Below are 21558 nucleotides of genomic sequence, written 5' to 3'. Positions count from 1 at the left end.
GAAGTCTTCTAAGGTTGGGGAGATTTGTGGGTAAAATTAATTCTACATACTTTTTATATTTCTTCCATTATTTTCAGGAAAGATCGCAAAATGGCACTCATTCAGTTGGGATCTGTGGAAGAAGCAATCCAGGCCCTCATTGAACTTCATAACCATGACCTTGGAGAAAATCATCACCTCAGAGTTTCCTTCTCAAAATCTACAATCTGATTTTTCTGTGAATTTTTCTCCTAAGACTGGACCATAATTTCAGTAAAACCTTCAGACATAGACTGAAGCAACTCAAGACCAATTCTGCCTCTTTCACAAAAATAACTCTGAGTTTGATATCCAAGTATATTCAGAAAATTAAGGGACGTTCTTTTTTTCCATTTTTCCCCCTTGCCAGTATGTGATCAAAGGTTCGTTTTTTCCTTTGTACCTTAGTGTCTATGAAAATAACCTTCAGGAAAAAAAAAAAAATCAGGAAAAGAATTTTTTTAATAATTTAATTCCCTGTATTAAATTGGATTTCAAGAGGACAGTCTTTCTTTTAGTTCGGGTCCAGATCAGCCTTATACAACATTTCTAAACTCCTTTGTACTTTGGAAAAATTTAAACATACAGGCTTTTAAAATTACAACAAAGTTTTTAACTTTATGATTCAGAAGTTCGACCCCTATAGGAAATTATGTTCACTTCTAAATTATATCGGTTGTTAGGCATATATTGATAGGTATTATACATAAACAAATTGGGTTGTATTGGAAGAAAATTTATAAACTTGCACATTTTCTTTCAATTGTTTCTTTTTTTCACTGTAAGACACTCCTTTAAAGAATACATATCTTTAATTTTTTAAGACTATTTGGAGAAATGAAGTGTCTCAGTTGTCCCCAAAGGAAATTAAGTGGAATCCAAGATCTGTTAAGGTGTCAAAAGAAATAGTAATTTTATGAGGAAAAATCATGGTTTAATTTTCAAAATGATACTATTTGCCGAGTAATATGATCTTCGAAAATTTAAAAAGAAAAATAATCCTACTTATAAACTACTTTTTTATAATTGTTTTCAGAAAAAAAAGTTTACAAGGAAAATATTCAGGTCTATCATATGGTTTGACAGATTTTTTAAAAGTTATTTTTGGTAAGGTCTTCTTTTAGAAAAAAATTAATCTCAAGGGTTTTTTGTACCACTATAATCTCTAATACTTATTCAGAATTACTGTGTATTTACTTAATTTCTTATTATGTGCCTTATTATGTGCTTATGATACAATAGGTTAGAATTTTATCTAAGTATCTTGAAAGCTATATTGTGGGCTTGGTGAGCATTTTGTTTTTTCTTTCCCTGTTTTGGTAAGGATTTTAAAGTTTTTTCATTGCAATTTTAAGTGGTTTTCAATAAGTAATCGTTTTTATTCAAATTTTTGGTGCTTTGGTGCAGAGATGGGGTGGGGAAGGGTGAATGGTTTGGGGAATAACTCAGTTGCACACCTGTAGGCCTCTTCACTTTGTGACCAATAGTGGTCATTGCCAGTTATAGCATACCAGTTTGGGACTATAAAATATAATTTCAGTTTCTGAATCTTGTCTAACCTTTATCACCCATTAGAATTTGTCTCAGGATTACTTGGTTTTTCTCAGTACAGTGCGATGCTTTTCTTTGTTAATGTAACTTTATTACTAAGTGTCCACATTATATGGGGTATGAGAAGGTGGGTCCTTTCTCATACTCTGTCCCTTTCTCTTTTTGGTTGAGTGTAAGAATGCATTTTGATGTTACTTCAGTGATTCTATAATGTAAAATTATTTCTTTTTAATAAGAAACTTTGCATTTGTTCATTATTTTTTCAATGCTTGATTAGATTTTTTTAAAGCAGAATTTGTCATAGGGGTCATTTTTGTCCATCCCTTTTACACTTTTCAGATTCTCAGAGTAGCTCATCTCACCTTTAAAAAGAATATCTCAACTTCTTTACTATATTGCAGCCATTAATTCGAATGTTGGAAGATTTTTACAAAAGAAATTTTACAGAAAATTGGAGACTACCAAAGATACTATAGGTTATAAAAAACAATTCACTTCACACTGAGGAGCAGGTATGTGATAGACTAGGAAGGAGGCCACTGAATTGAGATTCATTTCAAATGAATCCATTTTAGCATTGGCTGAATAGATAGTAATAATTAGCTATATAGTTTTTATTTGTTTCACTTTACAAAATGTGTGTTTACACATTTTTACCCCTCTGGTGAGAGGGGAGAGGAAAAAAAACAACTTTTTTTTTTTGAGAAATCTCCCCAAATTTGCTTCTTTTTTCCTTCCATACAGGCACTGTTATAATTTCCAGTGTCACATTTATTGGATTATTTTGTTTGCTTTGAGTTAGGAATTACTGTGTAATTTTAATTCATGATTCTCATAACATTTAGTGTCAGTGTAGCAGAAAGGAGATAGTAATAGTGTTGAATGTTAATTTTGAAGTAGGGAATGGCCTTTAAATCTGAGAGAGAACATTTGAATCTTTTTCAGGGATGTGTGTGTGTGTGTGTGTGTGTGTGTGTGTGTGTGTGTGTGTGTAGGTATGTATACATATACATGCACTCTTCTAATGTACATACATATACACATTACATACATTTTAATTTATTGACAAAATCAAATTAAGATTTGGAAAAGTGAGATATTCTTGTCTAAAACAGTATGTTTGAAATCTTCAATTTGTGTCTGAAATTAGCTGTAGTGCATGGATATTGCCCATATTGAGTTATTTACTATTTGAATTATAGAGGTCTACAGTATTTGTTGGCATAGTTTCTGTAGAGAGATTTAAAGATATCAGGGTGGTGGAAAAACTAGATCTTCATACTTTTGTTTTGGCATACATTTATTCAGTATCTTCTAAGCAATGTTTATTTTCACTGTTGAGCTGTCATAGTATCCTATTTTTAAGTTTATTTACTTTATTTTAAGGACTATTGTCTTAATCACTTTTGGAGGTGTCTTGACTTGTACACAAAGTATATATATTCAGGTCTTCAAAAAATAGCAGTACACGTTCAGCAATAGCAATGTATGCCAAAAAGTTTGAGATTTAAATAACTTGCATAGCAGTAAAATGTGTTTTATGTGAGATACAAATAGAAAAATGACCCAGTATCTTAATATCTTAATCAATAACTTACTGAAGAATATCAGAATTCCCCAGTAACTCCGATAGAATGCCATATAGTCTTTAAAAGTAAATATTATGATGTTATTTTTCGTAATGTTTCTTATTCTGTAATTAAAAGTTGCAGATCTCACAATTTTTAGAGACATAATTTCTGCCTGCCTAATTCCTTAAGGGAGCAATGTCTTATTTGGCTCCACCTAGGATGGTGATCATTGGTTCTGCTTCAGATGATAAAGAGATAACTCTCATAAATGTCATTAGGCAGTGGAATTTATATAATGAATATATTATCATGTAATTTTTGGTCCCACTAAATATTTTTGGGCAGAAGGTGACAAGCTCAAAAGTATGTGTTTTTCCCCCCCTTGAGTCACTTAAAAACCCTAAGTTTGCCAAACTATCAATCTATCTCTTAGAAAACCTAATGTGTACTGCTATTTTTAAACCAAAAAGACAGCATGACTATGCGTAAAAGCATTTTTCTTAGCCTTTCGTCTTGATCAGTCGTTAACAAGAATAAAACTGCCAGACTTAAAATATTCTATTATTGTGCTAAAAAAATACAATTTAGATTGCACAGAAGTTTTCCTTTAAAGAAAATAGAACTCAGCTGTCCTTCAAAAGAGCTGTGTTGTTATCTACAAGACTATTTGCAGTCTTTTTTCACAGCAAATTCTAACAGTTATGAATGGTTTAAAGAGTAGAAAATTACTAAAATATTAGTGGGGGGTTTTATAGAGGGAAGAAAACAAAACAGGACCAAAGTTTATGTGCCTTCTTCAGTAGTCTTAATTGACCTTTTCTTCCTATTTGAGACTAAGGTAGTTATCAGTATTCTGGTTTTCAGGAAATATGTACTATAAAGTTTTAAAAGAATGTTATCTCACAGACTATTCATACAAGCAAAGAATTGTAACTGTAGAAATGAGGTTTCAGTTACACTTCTGCCTTTATCACATGATATTCATTATATAGCATTGTGCAGGTCCAAGAATGAGCCGCTCTAAATCTCTGTGGTCGTCATTTTTGTTTTTGTAACCTGAGGCATATGTTCCAGAAAACAGGGATATTTGTCTGGTCCAGTGACCTTGGTGATAATAGTCATGATCGAAAGCTGCTTATAGCAAGCTTAAGTCAGCACTGTAAACAGATTTTGTTTTTGTTGTTGTTATTTTCAGTTTTTGAATCTATGTAGTAGTTGTATTAACAAATATTTAAATAGATATTTTTGATGTCATTTAAAAAACAAAACATGCTCTGGCCTTTTCCCCCCTTACCATTGTTACCCAGATCTTTTAAAAATTCATCCCATATCCAGAAAGTACTAATTATAGATTGCTGACCAAGCAAAGTTTTGCATCAAAATGTCACCTCATTGCTCTGACCAAAGACTTAACTGTTCTGGTTTTAACTCCTCTCATTAAGCATTTTTTCCCAAGCTCCTTTCTGCAAGAAGACCCAGTGCAAAGCGGCCTTTACTTTCTACTTCCTATTGGTGAATAGACTACTTAGAGAAAATGGGAGTATAAATGTGAACAGAATGGATTAGGATGACAAGGGTTTGATGGGCATTTTCAGTACTGTATTTAAGAAAAAAAAAAATAGCACAGCTAGGAGCCTCTGACATTGTCTTGTGTTTTATGTGGTCTGTTCATAAAATTCCCTTTTTCAGTTTATAAGAATGTTCATCTAACAGAAGAAGATGCTGTAAATATTTGTAACAACATTTTTTTTAACCAGGCCAAAAAAGAAAAAAAAAAAAAGGTTTTTGGGAACAAGTTAACATATAAAGTGGTTTTATATAAAACATCAATTGTCTTGTATATTTTGATAAGCAGCAGTACCAGCTTTCATTTGTAACACAGTTTGTGGCGTTGGAAGAAGAGGATTCTGTGATTAAGTGAATTATGTTATAAATGCAAAGAGAAGATAAAATATTAAAAAACATATTTTCTAAATGCGTAGTGCATGGTTAATTCAAGCTTCTGTACACTACAGTATATTCCATTTTCGTTCAGTTTGTATATTTGCTGACAATTACTTGGTATCTCTAATCTCTTTTCCTAACAAGTATAGCATTGTAGCATGCCTTTTAATAAATGTCATGACATCTGTACTCTCTTAAAATTTTTCTGTGTTCTTGTGTCTGTACTTTGGGTTTCTTCTTGTCTTACTTGTAATTCTAATGATGTCATATTTTCTTTTCTTTTTCATAGCCATCCATCTAAACTTGTCATAGTTAGGGATCATAGCAAGCACATATTCATACAACTTTAAAAACTGATGAAACCCTAAGTCTGCTAACCACCTCTCTTTTAATTAATTAAGGAATGATTTTTAATTATGAGGGGTATAGTGCTTTTCTAATAGTCCTACAATGCAACAACTTCTATGGCCCTCTCCCTGTAGCGCAAGCATATTGGCACACTTGCATGAGTTCTCTTTCTCTCTCCTCTCTCCCTTTCTCCACCTTTCTGTGTAAGTGTCTAACACGCACAACTCTTCATATAAATGCGATTGCCAAACAAGAGTTGGAACACTTTTTCCAGTTCGGTTTTTGGCTTCCTGTGGGATTAGTATACATACTTGAAACGTGAGGTGTCATTCCAGACCAAATTTGTGTTGCTTTTAGTTAAAAGGTAACACAGCTACAGCTGCTTATATATTGCTTTTACTTAGACAAAAGTATTATTTCTGTGTTCTTTAAAAACCTATTGGATTGTAGGAGTTTTCTTTAATCTTTTACTAAGGATCTTTTGGAAGTGGGAATTTATTTTTAATGGGATAGGAAATTAGGTAACCACTATTGATCTTTGCTGGCTAGCCTGTAAAATCTCTTGTATCCGTAAGTGTAATTACTTTTTTTTTTTCCAGCATTACAGACATTTTTATCAACAAAAGATAAAATAACACTATGGCCAAATGAGGTTTTAAACTTGCTTTTCTGTGAAATGCTCATTTACACAGTAGAGGGCTTACAACCATCCCTGAGTCATGTAGTTTGGAAATAAATGGATCTAAGAGACCACCTAGTTCAGTTTACACTTTTTAAAGATCAGCAGTGCAGAGAAGGAAGTGACCGGCCCAAGGCCACGTGACAGTTAATTGCAGAATCTGGACTAGAACCCAGGACTCTTTGGCATTACTCAGTACTCAGTGTTGCCTCTAGGGGTTCTGTCCTGCCAACTGTTAGGATTGTGATCTTGAATGTCTGTATGCAGGATTGAGGTACTTATATGCTGTTCTGGAAACTACTAAGACCAATTTGAAAGCATTGCATAGTGGTGGGGGTGTTTCTGCTGAAGAGTAAAAAAAATGCTTACCTCCTTTTGAAAAGTTTAAGCTGAAAATGTAATTACAAGTTGCAAGTTTGAGAACTCTTACAAACAGTTGCTGTTTGTATTACTTTGCTAGGGCTGACATGACAAAGTACCACAGACTAGGTGACTTAAACAAAAATTAATTTTCTTAATTCTGGAGACTGAAGTTTCAGATCAAGGTGTCAGCAGGGTTGATTTCTCCTGAGACCTCTTTCCTTGGCTTATAGATGGCCATCCTCTCCCCATGCCTTGACATGGTCTTTCCTCTCTTGTGTAAATGTGGAATGTCAGCCTAAATCCATAAACCAAATAGTCTTAAACTCTTGCCTTCAATAGCAAGCCCCCAGAATGGATCCTAAGGCCTCTCTAGGCAATTCTAGTCTGAATACACGTGGCTAAAACTATCCTATAGCTAATTATTAATATGTAGGAACATATACACTGCAATAATTATCTAGTTTTCACTTTTTTAAAAGATTTTTTTAAGGTTGTTTTTTTTTTTTTTTTTTTACTTATTTTAAAAGAGGGAGAAAGAGCATAAGCAGGGAAGGGGCAGTGAGAGAGAATCCCAAGCAGGCTCCACACTGTCAGCGCAGAGCCCAAGGCTAGGCTCAAACCTAGCCGTGAGATCATGACCTGAGTCGAAACCAAGAGTTGGACACTTAACCGACTGAGCCCCTCTTCACTTTTAGAAATGAGCCATTTCAGAGCAGTGACCATTTCTAAGATATACCAATACTAGAAGGACAGTTGAAGAAATCAGAGGACACCATCAAAGCTATGTCAGATTTTTAATGACCAACATTTGTTGATTGAACTAGGACTGAAAATTGAATTTAGGAATAGTTCAAAGTGTTAAACTCCACTCTTTGCAACCTGAGTGATTGTTCCTACATCAACAATTTTTTTTTTTCTGTTCTCCTATTTCAGCTTTTAGTGGGAATTCATCACTGTGTGTTTCTAGCAAAATATACTGAACTGATAAAATTCTAATAATTTTGTTGGAAATACTACACTTACAAGCCATCGGGTTTGAATGTAGAACTTTCAACTCTGCTGGTACAAAGAAAGTATAGTTCACCAGGAAAAATTAATAATTCTGATGTTCCATGCAGGGCCATTTAACCAAATGAAAGCTGGTATTAGTTGTATTAATTAAAGTAAACTTTAAGGCATCAGGCATTATTAGAGATAAAGAGATTTCATAATGATCTATAAAATGGAATACTTTATAGTTACGCAAAATATATAATAAAACTGCATAAAAGCTACATGAAGAATCTCACAGATGTGATGTTGAACAAATAAAGCCGTACACAAAAGAGTAGATAATGTGTAATTCCATTTACATCAAAAACAAGATAGTGGTTACCTTTGGAAAGGTGATAATTGAGGGCATGAGAGGTTCTGGTGTGTGGTTAATGTTTGATTTCTTAACCTTTGCACCAGTTATCCAGGAGTGTTTACTTTCTGGTGATTCATTGAGCTTGGACACTTTAGATTTGTACATTTATCTGTGTGTTATACTTCAATTAAAAGGATTTTGAGAGGCGCCTGGGTGGCTCAGTCAGTTAAAAATCCGACTTCAGCTCAGGTCATGATCTCACAGCTCATGAGTTGGAGACTCGTGTCGGGCTCTGCTGACAGCTCAGAGCCTGGAGCCTGCTTCAGATTCTGTGTCTCCCTCTCTCTCTGCCCCTCCTCCACTCATGCTCTGTCTCTCTCTCTCTCAAAAATAAACATTAAAAAATTTTTTTAAAGGATTTTGAAAAATGTAATTCAGCAAGGAGCTATAAACCATTCTTGGTGCTTAACCTAGCTGATTATTCGATCCTAGTAAGTAAGACCTGTTGTCAAGTACTCAAGATACCATGAACTGGGTTTCACAATGTAACCCTCCTGCACATGTACAGCATTTCTCTAACCATGGCATACCTATAGGAAAAATAGTACCTTCAACAAAACAAAAAGCACAAACTGTTTTCAAGTAAATTTTACATTTTTGAACAATTTTACACCCAACTCATTCAGAAAAGTTCTCATTAATAGTTTTGTTTTGCAACTATAAGCCTGATCATATGGGCTATTTGATGTCTAATCCCATATATCCACCAAGAAAAGCCAGAAAGACCCCTAGCTCACTAGCATCCTTAAAGGAAGAGACTTTATACAAAAGGCTTAGCAAAACTTCTTGTCGTTAAGATTCTCAAATTTATACTAATCAGTGTGATGAACCCCCATGTACCCAATACCCACTGCAACCAGTGACTGATTTGGTTTCATCTATTCCTCTCATTCCTTGGATGATTTTGAAGCAAGTCCCAGTCATCATATGATGTCATCTGTAAACACTTAAGTATGTGTAAGTACGTATGTTGTAGTTGCTGATAAAGTCTTTCAATACAGTCTATAGCTTTCCTTTCCATCATTTTGATGTTGTTCCCTTGCAACTTAATTGTTGAAGAAATTGAGCTATTTACTATGTAAAAATTCAGTCTGGATTTCACTGAGCATGTATGTCCCATGATTTTACTTCTTTAATGTCTCCCCACTTCAGATTTTCTGTAAATTGGAAGCTACTGCTTTCCTCACCTTCCTCCTGACCTCCCTCCTTTTTTGGGGGTGGGGAGAGAGAAGAATACTTCATAGATAGCATTGGGCATTTAAATGTGTCAAAATGGTACTAGCCATTGTTGACTATCCTATAAATTCATTAATTTGTAAGGATAACAAAATGGCAAAGTTCTGTCCTGCCTTTTGCATTTATGATTGTGATTACTTTTATATAATAAGAGAAATTTCCCATGTCAACAGACAAGGTAAACACTTGATTCTTGGCCTTTACTTGCCTGTTTTCAAAATGATTGTTTTGTTTTCTGTCATCCTCCAAAACTTTATTTGCCTTGGTGTTTTTTTTTAAGCCTGTGCTTTTGTGAAAAATTTCAAACATTTGTGAAAGTAGAAAGCTTAGTATAAGAAACTTCATGTTTCTGTCACCTAACTTGTACAATTCACATTCAGTGTTTTCTATACCCATGCACACTCTCTCCTTCCACTTGGAAGATTATTAATAATTTAAACCACTTTATATAATAGTTTTCAAACTGGTAAAAAAGTTTATAGTATTTTTTAATTGTTTATTGTGAGAGGGGGTGGGGGGAGGGGCAGAAAGAGAGGGAGAGAGAATCCCAAGCAGGCTCCACACTGTCTGCACAGAGCCCATTGTGGGGTTCGATCTCAGAAACCATGAGATCATGACCTGAGCTGAAATCAAGGGTCAGACCAACTGAGCCATTTAAGTGCCCTTGTTTATTTTATAGTATTTTTTAAAGTCTACCTAATTCGTAATTTTAGTCATTTTTTAATATCTTTTTTTTTCAGTTGTGCCTTTCTGTTTCTTCAGCCATCTTGCCAGAAGTATTTTTAAAGAACTTGCTTTTCGTTGTTTTGATCTCCCAAATAAATTTGTTTTTTAGCTTGTTAATGCTTTATTATTTTTATACTACCTTTGATTTTATTTTGTGTTTCTTCTGGAAAAGATTTTTGATATATTAATCATAGCTGTATACTCCAATTTCCTAGTTTATCCTAAGGATTTCTACTGCATATCTATTCTTTGTGACAAAAGCAATAAATATGAGAAAATATGAGAGAGATAAAATGATTTGAGTAGGAATAAAAACTTACTTTTTTTTAAAAAGGTGCGGGGGGTGCACCTGGGTGGTTCAGTCAGTTGAGTGTCCAACTCTTGATTTCCTCTCAGGTCATGATCCCTGGGTCACAAGATTTAGCCCCATTTTGGGCTCTGTTCTGAACATGGAGCTTAAGATTCTCTCTCCCTCTGCCCCTCTCCCCTGCTCATGCTTGCTCTCTAAAATTAAAAAAAATAATAATAAAGAAAGTTTAGGATGTCCCAATGATTCTCTCACCCCCCATACCTCTTACTGTTGTAGTTTTACGTAGACCAATTTCATAGACACATATATTTTCTGGGAAGCTTCAAGTTGAAAAGTTACTCTAGCCATGCCATCAAGGAATATAGTAATGGTGCAAAGGCCTGGTGTGTCTTTTGTTGTAGCTTTGATGCTGGCTTACAAACTAGTTCTAAAGAATCTACCTGCTTTTTCTTCTCTGCCTCTTCCTCCTTTGGGTAACAGGAAAGTTTTTCTTCAGATTTCAGTATCAGCTCAGCTATGTGCTTGGAACAGGTTGGTTGGTTCTCAGATACTATGAAAAATGTGGCTTGTGTGACTTCCAAGGCAATGTTCTCTGTGTTGACAGAAAGCTAGTTTACATCCACTTTCAGGTCACAGCAAGGCCCCTTTTTGGCAATAGAATATTAGGCTGATGAAACCTGACTTGGTTATCTGTAACAACTTCCTGGCAGCAGTAGGTGACTTCAGAGTGCATACTGTAGTTGGTTATTATTGTCTTTGCATGATCATTTGGTTAATAGCCGTTTTTTGTACTAGACCATAAACTCCATGAAGACAAAGTCATGGTGCTGTTTTAAAAGCCAGCATTGTATGTCCAGAACCAACTGCACTACCCTGTGTACTTAAGAAATACTGGTTAAACAAGTAAATATATATATATATATATATATATATATATATATATATATGTATATATATATATATATGTGTGTGTGTGTGTGTGTGTGTGTGTGTGTGTGTGTGTATGTGTATATATATATACATACATATACACACACACACACACACACACACACACACACATATATATATATATATATATATGAAGAATCTACCTGATTTATTGATATCTAGTGTTTTTAAACCTCTCTCAATAGGGTCCAAGAACAGTGGCTATCAGTTTCAGATTTTCCAAAACAAGCATAAGATCTGTATATTCAAAACATGGCTTCCAAGGTTTTTTTCTTTAAACACACACACACACACACACACACAAAACAGATCTTCAAGCTACAAAATTGTTTGCTTGTGTGCCTGATGTATGACAAGTTAGCTCACTTTTAGATTAATTACTGTGGGGGCACCTGGGTGGCTCAGTTGGCTCAGGTCATGATCTGATGGGTTGAGTTTGAGTCCCGCATCAGGCTCTGTGCTGACAGCTTAGAGCCTGGAGACTGCTTCGGATTCTGTGTCTCCCTCTCTGCCCCTTCCCCTCTCACACCCTGTCTCTCTGTCTCAAAAATAGATAAACATTAAAAAAAATTTTTTTTAGGGTGCCTGGGTGGCTCAGTTGGTTAAGCATCCGACTTCAGCTTAGGTCATGATCTCATAGTTTGTGAGTTTGAGCCCTGTTATCAGGCTCTGTGCTGCCAGCTCTCAGAGCCTGGAGCCTGCTTTGGATTCTGTGTCACCCTCTCTCTCTCTGTTCCTCCCCGGCTCACACTCTGTGTCTGTCTGTCTGTCTCTCTCTCTCTCTCTCTCTCTCTCTCTCAAAAATAAATAAACATTAAAAAATTTTTTCTTTTAATTTTTTTCAGATTAATTACCCTGAATTCTCACAAATAAAGGCATGAAGATTAAAGAGATTACAGGATTCTAATGATAACCCCTGTTCAGTAAGTAGCAGTTTTTCCTTAAAGCACCCATGCAGAGACCAGCATATGGTAGATTATCTGTTTAATAAATAAAGAGTTGCCATTGCCTTGCAGTGGTAGGAGTTTATGGTGGAACCAGCCCTAAATTCTTTACCTTGGCAGTGCCCATCCTCCATTCCTGAACTAAAAATACTAAGACCATTATAGATAGAACCCTGGTGTTTTCTGGTAACTTTGCAAACTGGCTATTATAGACCAACAATCTTGTCTAAACCAAGCGGCCAGCTGATTAATGAAATACACAGAAAGCTGAATAAATACAGAAGGAAGTGGGGGGGGGGGCCTGCCTCAACCCACAAAAATACCTACTCTCCACATCAGGGGGCTTCGGGAATTTTGTGACAAACTCCCAACAGCACAATTATCTTTTACGGTATTTGTATTTGCAGTATTTGCAGATCCCTACCCTTACTGAGACTGTTGCTTCTAACCTATACATTTTTGGGGTAGCCATAATTTCTTCGATGATGTCCCCCAGAAGCAAAGGTTTCCTGCATCTGGTCAGTCCCAAGGAACCCAAAACATTCCCCTGCGTAATGTATTAGATAGTTGGTTTCTTTTCCGCTTGACTTGTACATGGCTGCCTTCTGTGTCCTCACAGTCGTGTGTGTGTGTGTGTGTATGTGTGTGTGTATGTCTTTCTGTATAAGCACACCAGTCATATTGGATTAGGGCCCACCCATCTGACCTCATTTTACTTTAATTACAGCTTTAAAGGCCCTATCTCCAAATATAGTTACACTCTGAGGTACTGGAGGACTTTAACATGAATTTGGTGGGTGGGTGAGGGTGGGGGCACAAATTAGTCCATAACACATTTTCCCCTAGGAGTGCATGACCCTGCTAAGAGAATCTTCAGGACCTTAGGAGCCAGAGTTTCAGAAAAACTGTCTTTTCCTTAATCTTACTATCTGTGGTCTGTGCTATCTGTGTAGGAAAAAAATTCAGAATTGAGACTACAGAGGTTTGAAAGTAAAATTTTTTAATTGTTAAAAACATAATTCTCATACAAAAATAGACACGAGTTAAAGTTTTATTTAACTCAATGAAGGAGCTGGCAGGATGACAAGCTGTGTAGAAAAGAACTACGTTTCATGTAATCAGTGGGAAAAGAAATTCTAAAATGAAATTTCTAATTTAGATATAAAACCAGCTAATCTTCAAGCAATTAAACCACAACACTTGGGGTTCTCTTCTCTACTGGACATAGATGTGTTTTTTTAAGTTTATGTATTTGCCAGAGAGTATGAGCAAGCTGGGGAGGGCAGAGAGAGAGGGGGAGAGAGTGAATGTGAGAAATAAGCCCACTGACCCAATCAAAGGAGGGACATGGAGACTCAGCACAGTGAAGCCAGGCTTTAATCAACATTCTTGCAAGAGCCATGTCTGATGGATAGGCACACTCTGGTAGGTTAGTCTCCTAGTGTGCAGGTCCCTCCCCTGATTCCTCATTGGCTGAGGACTACAGAGGCTACACCATTAGCCGTAAGTTGCCTATGCCCATGTAAGGCAAAAAGTAGTCTGATTGGAACAAATGTACATCCCCTCACATGATGCAGAAACTTCAGTTCTTTGGCACATGCTCATTGCAGGGCCCACATGAAGAACCAGGAAGTGAAGTGTCTAAGGATTTGGGACTCCATTGTTGGGAGAGGTTCGTACATATTTCCAATAGGTTGTAAACCTATTAACTAGACAGCACAGCTTTTTGTTTTATTTCTGAAAGTGAAACCTTTCACTTCTCGCAGAGAATCCCAAGCAGGATCCGTGCTGTTAGCACAGACCCTGACATGGGGCTCGATCTCATCAATATGAGATCGTGACCTGAGCTGAAATCAAAAGTCAGATGATTAATCCACTGAGCCACCCAGGCACCCCTCTACTGGATATATATGCTTTCTCAAATCACACCTTAATGACATTCTATAAGTTAACCTCTAACATTACAGGATTGTTAGTCACATAATCGTCCATTGTGTACTAATTCAAAGCTTTAGATCCTTTCCTGCATACATAAAATCACCACTTAGAATCTAATACATGTTGTCCTTCATCCTGAGTCTCCTTGAACAACTTTGCCAGCCATGGATCTTAAATACTTCTGAGGACTGACTTCTGGCATGATGTCATAAGGTGCTCCACTGACCTGCTCCCCAGTAAAAGTGAAGCTACAAAAAAAAAAGGGGGGGGGGGACAGGGGGACTCCAGAAATGTTCCTAAAGGCAAACAGCACATAAGGAAACATTTATTGAAGAACAGCTAGGTAAGAAAACATAAGAAAGGTGAGAGTCTGTGGTATTTGAACCAAGATGGCAACCTGTCCCCAGGTCCCACACTGCTGAGACCCAGAACATCCCCAGTAGCAGAACAATACCTTTTCTCATCCTTCTCACAGCCACCTATCGCTGACACTAAGTCCAAGTGTGGTCAAGAAGTAGGGACCTTCTTCTACTCAGCCCCTCTTTGTGGAACGGAGGCTCTTCCTCAGGTGTGGCATGTTGAGAATACTGGGTCCCTGTCACTTTTTCCCTGGCTTGTGACACAATGGTTCCATGCCAGGAAAGGCAAGCCAAGAGGACCTTAGGCTGCTCCCCGTTGACACAGACTCCCCCTTTGACAAAACTTGAGTCAGGCTCTTTTTTTTTTTTTTTTTTTTTTAATGTTTACTTATTTTGAGAGAGAGAGAAGGTGTGCACGGGACAGCAGCAGAGAGAGGATCCCAAGCAGGATCTATGCTGTCAGTGTGGAGCTGGACACAGAGCTCAGGAACCAAGAGATTGTGACCTAAGCCACAATCAGGAGTCAGACTAAGCCACCCAGGCACCCCTAGTCAGGCTCTTTTAAACTCTTATTCTCAAATAGACCTCATCCTTGGGCCTGTCCTCATGAGCCCAATTTTTGCCAGAATCCTGCTAAATCAGTTTAGGGAGAATCCTTTGTTTTCATTAGCCTGACTTTGCTATTCTTCTGTCTTCATTAGGGTGACTTTTATTTTTCCAAGAGTCTCCTGTGTAGGTAAATAGTTTGATTTTTCATATAAGATCTTAAAGAAATACTCATCAAGTTTTCAGTGGAAAACAATAATTTTTGCCCTTGAGTCTTGAGTCTTCCCCTTAAAATCCTTACCTTGCTATTTACACCATTCCTGGACTGTGATATTGTGACCTTCACCCAATCCTAACCAAGATTCCCCCCTCCCATTCCTTCTTTGAAAAATCTGTCTTAAATCAAACTTCCACCTAATTCTGACCTTACTCCCTCTATCTGAGACCATCTGAGACACAGCCAAAGCTTTTTCAAAGCTTGCTGAGGTAAGCAGTAAACTAGCTTTGTCTTCTCAATAGGTATGTTGGTGAAATTTGAAGATCTGATTTTTGACACTGCTTTTGCATAGAAAATTTGATTTTACTTTGATTTTATGTTTATTTAAGTAGTCTTGAAATTATGGAGACACTGCACCCACACACCCACATTTACGTAGCTCTAGTGCCCACCCATATTTCCCTCCAGGAGGCCTGTGCCTGGTTTCCTCATGATTTGGAGGAAATTCTGGTCAACCAGGATGAAGAATCTTGTATGCCAAAACATGTGTATTAAGTTCAGCTTAATTTTACTGTTGCCTTTTATGTGTCAGATTCTGTGTTGGGCACAGAGATAAATAAAGCATATCTGCTACTGAGCTCACAGTATAATCAGAGAGGCAGACACATATACAAATAAGTATAATAAGAAGACCTAAATGTCAGGATGAATTAGGATGAAATGTTATGAGGAAACACATAGATGAGGTATCCGGGGCGCCTGGGTGGCTCAGTCAGTTAAGTGTCCAACTCTTGATTTCAGCTCAGGTCATGATCTCACGGTTCGTGAGTTCACTGTACTGACCTCGCTGAACGTGCTTGGGATTCTCTCTCTCTGCCCCCCTCTCTCCCCCTTCCCCACTTGTGCACGTTCACACATGCTTTCTCTCTCTCAAAATAAACAAATAAATTAAAAAAAAAAAAAAAGGCATCCAATTCAGTGTGGGCTGTAGGAAAGGCTTCCGAGAGGAGGGGAAACCTGAACAGGGTATCTACAAGAGGCAGGAAAAAGCCAGATGGATGAGAAGAAGGGCATCCAGACAATGGGGAGAGCATGATACCAAGCTGAAAAGCAGCATGGTGTGAATGGAAAGCTAACATTTAAGTATTGCCAATTTAAAAAAAATTTTTTTTTCAACGTTTTTTATTTATTTTTGGGACAGAGAGAGACAGAGCATGAACGGGGGAGGGGCAGAGAGAGAGGGAGACACAGAATCGGAAACAGGCTCCAGGCTCCGAGCCATCAGCCCAGAGCCTGACGCGGGGCTCGAACTCACAGACCGCGAGATCGTGACCTGGCTGAAGTCGGACGCTTAACCGACTGCGCCACCCAGGCGCCCCAGTATTGCCAATTTTAGGAGTTTAAAAAGTCTGCAGCTAGAAAGGACATGAAGCTAGAAACATGGGTGGAGTCTTGATTTTATCTTGTGCACAATGGAGAGCCGTGAAAGTGCTTTAATCCTATGCTGTCCAGTATGGTAGCCACCAGCCATGTGTGGCTTATTTGAAATGTGGCTAGTCCAAATTGAGATGTGCTGTAAGTACAAAATAAACCCTCAATTTGGAAGACTCTGTACAAAAGAAGAGTGTTAAATATCTCATTAATAACTTCATATTGATTAAATGCTTAAATAAGACTTTGGTACATTGGGTTAAATAAAATACATTATTAAGGGGCGCCTGGGTGGCCCAGACGGTTAAGCGTCCGACTTCGGCTCAGGTCATGATCTCACAGTTCGTGGGCTCAAGCCCTGCATCAGGCTCTATGCTGACAGCTCAGAGCCTGGAGCCTGTTTCGGATTCTGTGTCTCCCTCTCTCTCTGCCCCTCCCCCACTCGCTCTGTCTCTGTCTCAAAAATAAATAAACATTTTTTAAAAATTTTAAATAAAATACATTATTAAAATTAATTTCATCTGTTTTTTAAAATGTGACTGCTAGAAAATTGTGAATTACACGTGAGGTTCAAATTTGTGGCTTACATTATATTTCTGTTGAGAAGTATGGCTTTAACTCCTTGGATGAAGACAGAAAAAGGTTGAGAGTATGATTGCTGAAGCCAGACTACCCGGGTTCAAATCTTAGCTCTCCTGTTTAAGAGCTGTGTGATCCTGGGCACATTTCTTAGTTTCATGGTATATTAGTTTGCTAGCTGCCACAACAAAATACCACAAACTAGGTGGTTTAAACAACAGAAATCTATCTTTTTACAGTTCTGGAAGCTGGAAGTCCCAGACCAAGTTGTCAGCAGATTTAGTTTCCCCTGAAGCATCTCCCCTTGGCTGGCAGACCGTCCTCTTGCTGTGTTCTCACATGGCCTCTCTGTATGTATGCATCCCTGGTCCGTTCCTCTTATTCGGACACCAGTCCTGTTGGATTAGGGCCCCACCCTCGTGACCTCATTTAACCTTAATGTTCTCCTTGAAGACCCCCATCTCCAAATACAGTCACATTGATGGTTACAGCTTCCACATATGAATTTTGGGGAACACAATTCAGTCCACTGCACTTGGTCCTTTGGTTGCCTCTCTATAAAATAAAAAGGCACCTGGCTGGCTCACTTAGTACAGCATGCGACTCCTATCTCAGGGTTGTGAGCTCAAACCCCACGTTGGGTGTAGAGCTTACTTAAAAAGAAAATGAGGATCATAATAATGCCCTTCTCATATAGCTGTTGTGAGGCATTAATGAGTTACTGTTTATAAAGTACTTAGGATAATCCTGTAATACCATAAACGTTATCTAAAGTTACCTATTATTGAACAGTCATCCAACAGTCCAGGAAATGATCCAAAAGCTCTACATTTACCTCCAGTGAATAGCTATGTCCCCTTTCCCTGAGATCCTAAGGTTGTAGCCCCGATACAAGAATGAAGTTAGAAAATCCAGTTGAAGAGAAAGGTTGCTATGTTCCTTTGTCTCTGCCATAAGACCTAATTATCTTAGCTAGGTATTTGGAAGAAGCCAAAGATGTCTTAAACTGGGGAAGCGGGTCCCCACCCCATAATAAGATGATATTATACCATCATCTTACAGAAATGTCAGCTAAACAGTGGTTTGGCCAGAAAACGATGGAAATTAGCATAAAGCCAGAGAAACCTTCATGGTTTCATGCCACGTTCCTACTCTGACACCAGGCAACCCACACACGGTCTAGCGGGTCATCTGGAATTAATGATCTCAGTGGGCATGAAAGGGTCAGGTGGACAAGGAAACCCTGCCCATCTATCTCAGACCCAAAGCCTGAAATCTAGAATGTCTTCACAATAAAGTGTTTCTTATCCTAAAGTCACCGTCCTCATAGAACCAGATACGCCCTCCACCTAGGCCAGGAATTTGAATTTAAGTAAGGTACTGTCAGCACGGTAAAGCCTCTGCGGATATTCTTGGCACTGTTTTTTTCCTATTTAGAGCAGTTTTTCCTCAACTCTTCCTTATTCTCCTTTGATAAACTTACAACACCCCCCACAGCACCCTTTAGGCTCATTAGACAGTTTATACTGATGTAAACATCACGGCTAAAAACAAAGCAATGGCAATTTTTGAGAACAAATGTATTTTGGTCTTTAAACACTTTGTGTTTTTATGTATGTATGTATGTATGTATGTATGTATGTATGTATGTATGTATTTAAATATGAAATTTATTGCCAAATTGGTTTCCATACAACACCCAGTGCTCATCCCAACAGGTGCCCTTCTCAGTGCCCATCACCCACTTTCCCCTCCCTCCCACCCCCATCAACCCTCAGTTTATTCTCAGTTTTTAAGAGTCTCTTATGGTTTGACTCCTTCCCTGTCTGTAACTTTTTTTTTTCCCTTCCCCTCCCCCGTGGTCTTCTGTTAAGTTTCTCAAGTTCCACATATGAGTGAAAACATATGATATCTGTCTTTCTCTGACTGACTTCTTTCACTTAGCATAATACCCTCCAGTTCCATCCCTGTTGTTGCAAATGAAGAGGATTTCATTCCTTCTCGTTGCCAAGTAGTATTCCATTGTATATATAAACCACAACTTCTTTATCCATTCATCAGTTGATGGACATGTAGGCTCTTTCCATAATTTGGCTGTTGTTGAGAGTGCTGCTATAAGCATTGGGGTACAAGTGCCCCTATGCATCAGCACTCCTGTATCCCTTAGGTAAATTCCTAGCAGTGCCATTGCTGGGTCATAGGATAGATCTATTTTTAATTTTTTGAGGAACCTCCCCACTGTTTTGCAGAGCGGCCGCAGCAGTTTGCAATCCCACCAACAGGGCAAGAGGGTTCCCGAAAAGCTTCGTGTTTTTAATCTTAGTAAGGTAGTATCGGTGTGAGTGCTGAGTGTACTGGCTTCCACAACAAGCCTTGTGTCTTATGTACGTGGAAGGCACAGCCTGCCTCTATTTGGTTTCTGTGGCCCGAGGTGCAGACAAATCAGCTTGGCCTCATACGTTGATGGAAATGATACAGTGGCATACGAAACCGGGTCTCTTCTTTACGATAAACAGGGAACTACTTCATCCCTAGATTTCCAGTGTGCTTTTCTAAATGTTTTCTTATGCAACTGACAAGCGTATCACTTAAGCTGTTCTTGAGGCATTTTCTGGCAAAGACTGAAAATCAGGAAGGAAGAATTTCCCTCCCACCCTGAGTTTCACAAAGGAAATTCGGGTCTACCTCCCCACACACAAGGAAAAGTTAGCCTGAGTTTATCCAGCAGCTGGACTAGAATGAGGTTGGAATTTGTTTTTCTTGGAAACCACTTTCAAAATTCTTGTCCTTTAGAACATCATCAAGATGAGCAAATGAAAAGACATTCAAATATCAACTGGAATAATCTAGAAATCAATTTTTGTAACACATGCTTAAAGGAATGAACAAGGTTGGTATTTGAGCCTTTATAGCTCAGATTCAATGTCTTCAGGGCTTCAATTCTATATTCCAAACAAAACAAGCTCAATTGCAAGCTAGCCATTTTTGAAAAGTTTGAAAATGTTAGCCTCACCCTGAAGTAGGATAATAGTTTCTAAATTTGGCCGAGTGAATTTCTTTGACCACCCACAAACTTCAGTATGGAACTGCAGAAATTTGTACAAATTTAGCATTGGAGTTCAGATATTCATAAAAATAGGCAAATCAGTTTTCTACCTACCCCCTGATTACCATGATGGCCTGCAGTCCCCAGCAACCTGCCAGGGACTCTCAAACCAAGTCTTTGTCCGTGTGTGTGTGTGTGTGTGTGTGTGTGTGTGTGTGTATTAATTTTGAGAGAGACAGGGGAGGGGCAGAGAGAGGGAGACACAGGATCTGAAGCAGGCTCCATGCTGACAGCAGAGTGCCCCCTGCGGGGTTTGAACTCACGAACCAAACCAAATCATGAGATCATGACCTGAGCCGAAGCTGGATGCTTAACCGACTGAGACACCCAGGTGCCCCAATTCTTTGTCCCTCTTAACCTCTTCCCTCGTCTGTTCAGTTTCTTCACCCCTCCCCCCTGCCCCCGAGATCTTTCTCTATCCACAATCCATTATCTATATCCATCCTCCGTTCTTTCCTGCTTTTTCCACCTCATCTCCTGTACTGGATTTTCCTTTCAGCCTTTAAAACATGCTCAAGTCTCTCCAATCTTAAAACAAGGAAATAAAACTCCCAAAGCTCTTTTGCTTTACCCTTCTACTTCTCATCTTCCCTTTCACAGACAAACCTCCAAACAGAATTGCCTCTGCTTCTTCATCTTTCTATCCTCATCAAAGTCCCCTCTTTTTTTTTTTTTGCCATATCCTAAGAACTCCAAATCAAAACGTGCTTTAAAAGAAAAGCCTCCACTCCCCTTAAAACAAAGATGACTTACTTTGTGTTTGCAGTGGGAACAGTAGCACAGATGGTGCCAAACACACAACACAAATGACACCCTTTGGCTAACAAATGCGCACCGATTTCCACCTCAGTTCTGCAGCTTGTTCTGACTGCTTGCCCATTCCATATTCTCCACATGCCTCACAGCCTAGAGTGTCACACTTGAATCTCTCTGTATTTTGTATTAAAAAATGAATTTTCACAATAGAATAAAATTTTTAAAATTTTTAAATGTTTATTTTTGAGAGAGAGTGACAGAGAGAGAGGAGGGACAGAGAGAGAGAGAGACAGACAGAGACAGAGACAGAGACAGAGACAGAGACAGAGACAGAATCCAAAGCAGGCTCCAGGCTCTGAGCTATCTGTCAGCTCAGAGCCTGACATGGGGTTCAAACCGGTGAACCTCAAGATCATGACCCAAGCCCAAGTTGGATGCTTAACTCACTAAGCCACCCAGGCACCCCAAAATCAAAATATTTTTTATGTTTTCCCCCATTCTGAGATTCTGATATGCATGCACACTTCCCACTTCGTGGTTGAGCATCACTGATCTAAATTTTTAGGGAAATAGTAAT

The 21558-nt window shown here is 38.2% G+C and overlaps 1 protein-coding gene across 7 annotated transcripts in view; it reads left to right on the top strand.

Moving 5' to 3' along the window:
- The window catches only part of PTBP3 (polypyrimidine tract binding protein 3), a 126322-nt gene extending 114027 nt beyond the window's left edge, over positions 1-12295 (top strand). For 6 of the 7 annotated variants that reach the window (XM_042913641.1, XM_042913640.1, XM_042913639.1 and 3 more), the window contains one exon: positions 78-5273. In XM_042913641.1, the coding sequence (XP_042769575.1) occupies positions 78-210 (133 nt within the window). In that variant the 3' untranslated portion in view covers positions 211-5273. Of the gene's footprint in view, positions 1-77; positions 5274-11950 lie in introns of those variants that run through there. The other variant, XR_006196010.1, reaches the window with a different exon arrangement.
- The last annotated feature ends 9263 nt before the right edge of the window (positions 12296-21558 follow it).

Source organism: Panthera leo, chromosome D4, assembly GCF_018350215.1.
Source record: "Panthera leo isolate Ple1 chromosome D4, P.leo_Ple1_pat1.1, whole genome shotgun sequence".
Lineage (NCBI taxonomy): Eukaryota > Metazoa > Chordata > Mammalia > Carnivora > Felidae > Panthera > Panthera leo.
This window is presented reverse-complemented; position numbering and strand designations above follow the sequence as displayed.